Below are 9,416 nucleotides of genomic sequence, written 5' to 3'. Positions count from 1 at the left end.
GCTGGGTCCAAACAACCCAATAGCTGGGTTTGTCCCTTTTTAACCCAGCACTGGGTTATATTTAACCCAGCATTTTTCAGAGTGTACTTACAGTGTACAAATTACAGTTACAATTATTTCTACATAATAAACTACAATGGAAGAATTTATTTTAACATCTAAAAATCACACACTTCACCTTTAAGACTTTGATGACTGATCTACACAAAGAACTAGAGACCTGCAAGAGCGAGCTCTTTTCTCTAGCTGACAAGTTTCTGAAAGACTTTGCATTACTTCATGTGAGCGCCAGCCAACGCAAACAACCTCAGTCAAAACTGACATCTAACCTGAATGCAGGCATTATAGTGAAGACATGCTCATCTCAACTACAGATGCTCATCTGCAGCTGAGGCAAAAAAAAATGTTTTAAGTTTACTACTACAGTTACCATGATACACTTTCAAAACACAAGATAGCAGGCATTGAGTGGCTATTGTCCTGTGGGATCTGTCACATTATTGGATCATGTGACTCAAACCACTACAGTATACTGACACAAAATAGCACTCAAGGAAAACGTATTCTAAATTTTAACATGTAATTGTAAACAGTGTTTAAAGTAAATATGGAAATATGACATTTGGAATGTATAATGAAAAGAGGATTGCAGGCCACAAGAGGGCACCACTGCACTAACTATATACACTGAAAGTGGCCATTTGGATTTAAATAAGTAAATATCGAAGAGTCTAGGATTGGATAATTATTGCAGTGATTAGAGTCTTGAGCTTAACCCTACTGAAATTCTATAGGATGATAAGAGTCGACTTTACAGAGTGGTTCATCTCTTCTATTGTCAATACAAGATCTTGGCCAAAAATGTATGCATTAATGCAAAAATAAATGCAAACTGAGCCTGATGAATCTTGACATTGTCATCCTAGAATATGGACATTGGTATGTCTTTCAACATGGTTGTTTGAGAAATAAAAAGCTGCACACTGCATCAGTTAGGGATACAATAATTAGTTCCAAACATGCCAGAAACTTATTAATGACTGCAATATTGATTCAATTGTAAAATGTGAAGAATTTGCTTATTTAAATAGAGATTATTTTATTTTATTTTGTTTTATTTTATTTTATTTTCAGGTAGTGTATATTGCTGAATTGTCCAAATGGGGAATAAAATGTTTTGGATAGTGATCAAATATATTTATAAGAAATTAAGCTTAATCAATCCTATAATTACTGTTAATATAATTACTGAAATATGACATAAATGAAATTTGACAATGATAATGTACACCTACACTACTATTTGTTTGCGGTAAATAATTTTATCTAAGAAATTAATGTTATATTTAACCCAGCATTTTTTAGAGTGTAGAAAAACGGAAAACATACTGGTAATTTTCTGCCAGGACTCCATTACACTCTAAAAAATGCTGGGTTAAATATAACATCCCATATAAATATAACTGGGGTTCAAACATCCCAACCGCTGGGTCCAAACAACCCAATAGCTGGGTTTGTCCCTTTTTAACCCAGCACTGGGTTATATTTAACCCAGCATTTTTCAGAGTGTACTTACAGTGTACAAATTACAGTTACAATTATTTCTACATAATAAACTACAATGGAAGAATTTATTTTAACATCTAAAAATCACACACTTCACCTTTAAGACTTTGATGACTGATCTACACAAAGAACTAGAGACCTGCAAGAGCGAGCTCTTTTCTCTAGCTGACAAGTTTCTGAAAGACTTTGCATTACTTCATGTGAGCGCCAGCCAACGCAAACAACCTCAGTCAAAACTGACATCTAACCTGAATGCAGGCATTATAGTGAAGACATGCTCATCTCAACTACAGATGCTCATCTGCAGCTGAGGCAAAAAAAAAAATTTAAGTTTACTACTACAGTTACCATGATACACTTTCAAAACACAAGATAGCAGGCATTGAGTGGATATTGTCCTGTGGGATCTGTCACATTATTGGATCATGTGACTCAAACCACTACAGTATACTGACACAAAATAGCACTCAAGGAAAACGTATTCTAAATTTTAACATGTAATTGTAAACAGTGTTTAAAGTAAATATGGAAATATGACATTTGGAATGTATAATGAAAAGAGGATTGCAGGCCACAAGAGGGCACCACTGCACTAACTATATACACTGAAAGTGGCCATTTGGATTTAAATAAGTAAATATCGAAGAGTCTAGGATTGGATAATTATTGCAGTGATTAGAGTCTTGAGCTTAACCCTACTGAAATTCTATAGGATGATAAGAGTCGACTTTACAGAGTGGTTCATCTCTTCTATTGTCAATACAAGATCTTGGCCAAAAATGTATGCATTAATGCAAAAATAAATGCAAACTGAGCCTGATGAATCTTGACATTGTCATCCTAGAATATGGACATTGGTATGTCTTTCAACATGGTTGTTTGAGAAATAAAAAGCTGCACACTGCATCAGTTAGGGATACAATAATTAGTTCCAAACATGCCAGAAACTTATTAATGACTGCAATATTGATTCAATTGTAAAATGTGAAGAATTTGCTTATTTAAATAGAGATTATTTTATTTTATTTTGTTTTATTTTATTTTATTTTATTTTCAGGTAGTGTATATTGCTGAATTGTCCAAATGGGGAATAAAATGTTTTGGATAGTGATCAAATATATTTATAAGAAATTAAGCTTAATCAATCCTATAATTACTGTTAATATAATTACTGAAATATGACATAAATGAAATTTGACAATGATAATGTACACCTACACTACTATTTGTTTGCGGTCAATAATTTTATCTAAGAAATTAATATTTATATTCAGAAAGGATGTATAAAATTGATCAAGTAACTTTGAAGACATTCAAGCGCTATATAAATAAAGGTGATTTCTGAAGGATCATGTGCCACTGAAGACTGGAGTAACGATGCAGAAAATTCAGCTTTACATCACAGGAATACATTGTATAACATTTGTTTCAGATTTTAATAATAAGTTTTAACAATATTACACTTTTACTTAAATAAATGCTGCATTGGTGAGTATGACAGGATAGTGATCAAATATATTTATAAGAAATTAAGCTTAATCAATCCTATAATTACTGTTAATATAATTACTGAAATATGACATAAATGAAATTTGACAATGATAATGTACACCTACACTACTATTTGTTTGCGGTAAATAATTTTATCTAAGAAATTAATATTTATATTCAGAAAGGATGTATAAAATTGATCAAGTAACTTTGAAGACATTCAAGCGCTATATAAATAAAGGTGATTTCTGGAGGATCATGTGCCACTGAAGACTGGAGTAACGATGCAGAAAATTCAGCTTTACATCACAGGAATACATTGTATAACATTTGTTTCAGATTTCAGATTTTAATAATAAGTTTTAACAATATTACACTTTTACTTAAATAAATGCTGCATTGGTGAGTATGACACTTCAAAATCTTACCAACCCCAAACTTTTGAACAGTATGTTAATAGATAACCTTATTACTGTAATGTAAAATGACCCGACACTCTGATGCCACCCAACAGAGAACGTCCAGCTCACATAGCAGGTATGACATATGTCTTCCTGTCGACAGGGTCAGATTCTAACAAGCCCACATCTGGCCCAAAACAAGCAAACGGTGCAACTCATGTCTTCCACATTGTGTTAGTGTAGGGACAAGAGGTCAGGAGAGAAAGCGGGAGTTGCATTACACAAGCCTCAAGAAATGCTCATCCAATTACTACTGCTTGTTTTGTAAGGCCAAAGCATGACAGTCTCTGAATCTCGCAGCGTAAATAAGGAATTGAATATGTGTTTGTATATTTCCAACAACATCTGTCATTTTAATTTAGTTTTAATTGATATACCTAAACAACCTTAATACATAGACATAGACCTTAAAAACAATACATGTTTATAATATATGAATAAATTATAGTATATATATATAAATGTAAATAAAAATTAATAAATACAATAAAATAAAATAAAAACAGAAAACTAATAAAAAACTGGAAGAAAAAAATATATATACTGTATATATGTATGAAAATAAAAACAAATTCAAAATATTAACAAAACCGAAAAATTATAGGCTACATATATTAAGCTCCTAGTAAAAGGTTTTCTTTAAACAAAGCAAAATAGAAAAAAAAAACTTTTTGGTAAAAAGGGACCTGTTTTGCAAGATTTACTGATAGAGGGAGCATTCTGATATTTTAATATTTCACTGTTTGCAACTTCATAAAGGTAAATAACCAGATTATGACACTTCAAAATCTTACCAACCCCAAACTTTTGAACAGTATGTTAATAGATAACCTTATTACTGTAATGTAAAATGACCCGACACTCTGATGCCACCCAACAGAGAACGTCCAGCTCACATAGCAGGTATGACATATGTCTTCCTGTCGACAGGGTCAGATTCTAACAAGCCCACATCTGGCCCAAAACAAGCAAACGGTGCAACTCATGTCTTCCACATTGTGTTAGTGTAGGGACAAGAGGTCAGGAGAGAAAGCGGGAGTTGCATTACACAAGCCTCAAGAAATGCTCATCCAATTACTACTGCTTGTTTTGTAAGGCCAAAGCATGACAGTCTCTGAATCTCGCAGCGTAAATAAGGAACTGAATATGTGTTTGTGCAATTAAGATAGGCATCGAAAGATATACAAAACAGGAAAAAGACTTGATCAAAGAGGTATAGAAAATAAAGATGAGCAATGCAGGTAGTCTCTGTGTGTGTGTGTGTAGGAGAGAGAGAGGAAACAGACAGCAAGATTATTCAAGGTGAGCACTATCATGAAAAACATCTCAAATACAAAGTTTACATGACAACAGCTCAAATTAGGTAAGCCTTCAAAAATCCTTAAGCTCTTTTCCTTTTGTGAAATAAAACATACAAGAGCACCTTTATAGGGTTATCGCAGTTAACTAAAACTATAACCATAAAAAAATATGTTGTTACTTGAATAAACTGAATGTTAAATGAAATAAGTTATATATTTATATATAATACATATAATTTATATATATATATAAAACTTCATTAATAAAAACAAATTCAAAATATTAACAAAACCGAAAAATTATAGGCTACATATATTAAGCTCCTAGTAAAAGGTTTTCTTTAAACAAAGCAAAATAGAAAAAAAAAACTTTTTGGTAAAAAGGGACCTGTTTTGCAAGATTTACTGATAGAGGGAGCATTCTGATATTTTAATATTTCACTGTTTGCAACTTCATAAAGGTAAATAACCAGATGATTTTCAAATAATCAAATAACTTCTCCATTCAAAAATGAATGATCTGGCTATATAGTGTCAGTATAGATAGATAGATAGATAGATAGATAGATAGATAGATAGATAGATAGATAGATAGATAGATAGATAGATAGATAGATAGATAGATAGATAGATAGATAGATAGATAGATAGATACTGTGCAAAATGTATTAAAAGTATTGAAACATGATTGTACCTTTAATAATACATTGGCTTTATTATCTATTTATTATACTTAAAGTTGATGTGAAGCATATTTATATTTAATATGTTCATAAAACAGTTGGAGTGGGTGCTATTGCTACTCATCAGACACAGACTAACTTGTTAAGTGTGTTATCTACAGACAGGAGTATTTCTGGGCTTATGGTGGGAGGTCATGCCGGTGGACAATACTACCGTTTGTCACTCTCAGCTTTTGTGTTATTCCAAGCAAACTCCCTGCTCTCCTGGGGCCAGTGCGTCCTCTTTCCCCGTCCCGTTCTCTATACCTCGACATCTCTCTGTAACTCTCGCTCTCTCAGTCTGTGTCTCTCCTTCTCTCCCCTCTGCCCAGGACTGTGGGGTCACACAGAAGCACAGGGGCACAACAAAACAAACAGCCATGCAACAATGTGTGGGTCAGGAGAAGGAGCCGGGATCAAATATGTTGAAGTCATTAGCTCCACGGGGAGGAGGCCACCCACTCTGACCCTGCTTGACTAAGGATCCTCCTCTTGCTTATGAACACATACCCCGGTGCCCTGGACCTCAGGGCTTAGCCCAGCTTGACATCCAGGGATGATAGAAGACTAATACTGATATCTTGTTACACAATAAATCTCACTAAATTCTCAACTGACTGAGAATAAGGGGCAGAGCGGCTCAGTGTAACAGTAATAAAAAGCTCAGTGTAAACTACTGCACATGCATTTGTTGTATCTCTTTCAACAGGAACATTTCTTCTTCAAATATACGACTTTTAATACATGCAAAACGAATGAATTACAAAACCAAATTTCAAGAGATTGAAACTATGGATACTTTTGTTTTGGTAAATGTTTTGTAGTATATAATAGACTATAATTTCAAACAACTTATTAACAATAATTTATTACTAGTTTTTAATTATATATATATATATATAATTTCAGCATGCTTAAATTCAAATTAAATTGTATGTATGTATATATATATATCTATATATATAATGTTAAATTAAAACTAAAAAAATGATAAAATTAAATTAAAATTAAACTATGATGTGAATAGTCTATATCAAACTAATTTCAAACAATATTGCACTAGACGCTATAAATATTCATCATACATACAGTAGATAGATAGATAGACAGACAGACAGACAGACAGACAGACAGATAGATAGATAGATAGATAGATAGATAGATAGATAGATAGATAGATAGATAGATAGATAGATAGATAGATAGATAGATAGATAGATAGATAGATAGATAGATAGATAGATAGATAGATAGATAGATAGATAGATAGATAGATAGATAGATAGATAGATAGATAGATAGATAGATAGATAGATAGATAGATAGATAGATAGATAGATAGATAGATAGATAGATAGATAGATAGATAGATAGATAGATAGATAGATAGATAGATAGATAGATAGATAGATAGATAGATAGATAGATAGATAGATAGATAGATAGATAGATAGATAGATAGATAGATAGATAGATAGATAGATAGATAGATAGATAGATAGATAGATAGATAGATAGATAGATAGATAGATAGATAGATAGATAGATAGATAGATAGATAGATAGATAGATAGATAGATAGATAGATAGATAGATAGATAGATAGATAGATAGATAGATAGATAGATAGATAGATAGATAGATAGATAGATAGATAGATAGATAGATAGATAGATAGATAGATAGATAGATAGATAGATAGATAGATAGATAGATAGATAGATAGATAGATAGATAGATAGATAGATAGATAGATAGATAGATAGATAGATAGATAGATAGATAGATAGATAGATAGATAGATAGATAGATAGATAGATAGATAGATAGATAGATAGATAGATAGATAGATAGATAGATAGATAGATAGATAGATAGATAGATAGATAGATAGATAGATAGATAGATAGATAGATAGATAGATAGATAGATAGATAGATAGATAGATAGATAGATAGATAGATAGATAGATAGATAGATAGATAGATAGATAGATAGATAGATAGATAGATAGATAGATAGATAGATAGATAGATAGATAGATAGATAGATAGATAGATAGATAGATAGATAGATAGATAGATAGATAGATAGATAGATAGATAGATAGATAGATAGATAGATAGATAGATAGATAGATAGATAGATGTGTATTGTATTTATTATATTTTGTATTTATATTTGGGTGAGGACAGCTGTAAAGTAAATATAAATAAGAAAAATCTGTGCCAGCAGTGTGTAAATGTATTAAGACTTCAGGACAGAGTTTGACAGAATGATGGTCCATAAAGACGCGTCTGTTTTAGCCATCAGCGAGCCTGGACCGATGACGCAGCGCAGGACGCTCCTCCAATAGCAGAAGAGACAGCAGCTCTCGCGCTATTTAAAGTCAAGCAGCTGAGCTGGAGAGCGAAAGTGCCGATTACCTACACGGAGGACGAAGACGCAGTATCCTTATAACTTTATCAGGAATTTAACAACGTAGATGGCGGCTCCAAACAAGCAGCTGACGTCGTTTTTCATAGAGGACATCTTATCCTTAAAAGAGGATAAAAAAGATGACTCCTGCAAGTCTGAGCGCGACAGAGCCGACAGCACAGACGGACGAACAGGTACTGCACTTTGAAGACTACTTCGGTGTGTATTTCTAGGTTAGTTAGATAAGATTAGGCAGTTATATCATTTGCATGCCAAACTAGGAAGGTAGATAGTTTAGGTAAGTGGATGCGGTTAGTTAAAAGTAGACCCGATATTGAATGTTTGAGGGTTTAGTCAGGTTTAGATCTGTTCTGAGACCAGTTTTCCTGTGAGAAAAAATGAGTTTAGAATCCTAATGTTATCGTGTACTTACGTTCACAGATGCAGAGGATATCTCGGTTTGTCGGAGCTCTGAGGATAAAGCAGTGTCTTGCGCAGAGATGCCGGGCGGCGGAAAAAAGAAGCGCTCGCGCGCCGCCTTCACGCACCTGCAGGTGCTGGAGCTCGAGAAGAAGTTCAGCCGCCAGCGCTACCTGAGCGCGCCCGAGCGCACGCACCTCGCCAGCGCGCTGCACCTGACGGAGACGCAGGTGAAGATCTGGTTCCAGAACAGGAGATATAAAACCAAGCGGAGGCAGCTAACGACAGAGCACGGCAAGGACTACTTTCAGAAGGCACACGCCACCGCTATGGCTGCTACAGAGGAGGACTTTTTAAGAGCTTCACTTTTAGCGACAGTCTACAAATCCTATCCATACCGGCCTTATGTGTACGACTTACACAGACTGAGTGTATGGAGACCAGCACTGTGATGACAGGGACATTGACTTGGACTTTGGGAAATTTCTCAGATTATTGTGAATAATATTCATATTTTTATGGTGATTTCTAAAAAAAAAAGTATTGTACAGTTTTTTTTGTATTCTGTGTAATAAAATATTTTTTTTTCCAAAGGTGCATATGTGTGTGTTGCATGAGCTACAGACTATTCTGGCCACTCCAATTACATTTTTTTTTAATCATCCCCACTTCACCTTAATTCATATGTTTAAGAAGTCCAGGGACGAATGAGCTTGTGCCTTCCATCATGAACAAAAAGCCAAATATATTTACCTTTATCTTGCATTTATCTCACTTATGTTAAGGTGAACTTGTGAAATGCATATTTGCCGTATCTGGTTAAACAGACCTAGCATACTTCTAAGAGACTGAGCTTTACTTTTACTTAAAAATGACTTTAAGGGACTTAAAGAATATTGGTCTAAGTGAAATGTAATATTCAAGAAAAATAGTGCAACCTATGCCATAATTTATTGGCATCCCTTTTAGCCATTAACTCAGCAAAACTTAAAATAGTTACACATTTGAGTGTGTTGGAAGCTCATACATGCTTCTAA

General features: G+C 33.6%; 1 protein-coding gene across 1 annotated transcript; it reads left to right on the top strand.

The window, feature by feature from the left end:
* The first annotated feature begins 7,931 nt into the window (after nucleotides 1-7,931).
* On the top strand, nucleotides 7,932-8,901 carry nkx3-1 (NK3 homeobox 1). Its single transcript, XM_016243277.1, has 2 exons — nucleotides 7,932-8,153; nucleotides 8,401-8,901. The coding sequence occupies exons 1-2, from the start codon at nucleotides 8,027-8,029 to the stop codon at nucleotides 8,829-8,831; spliced, it is 558 nt and encodes a 185-aa protein (XP_016098763.1). The 5' UTR covers nucleotides 7,932-8,026; the 3' UTR covers nucleotides 8,832-8,901.
* Nucleotides 8,902-9,416: the final 515 nt, after the last annotated feature.

This window comes from Sinocyclocheilus grahami, unplaced genomic scaffold, assembly GCF_001515645.1.
Source record: "Sinocyclocheilus grahami isolate Dianchi unplaced genomic scaffold, SAMN03320097.WGS_v1.1 scaffold686.1, whole genome shotgun sequence".
Classification (NCBI taxonomy): Eukaryota; Metazoa; Chordata; class Actinopteri; order Cypriniformes; family Cyprinidae; genus Sinocyclocheilus; species Sinocyclocheilus grahami.
Note: the sequence above shows the minus strand (reverse complement) of the source record. Positions and strands in the feature narration are given on the sequence as shown.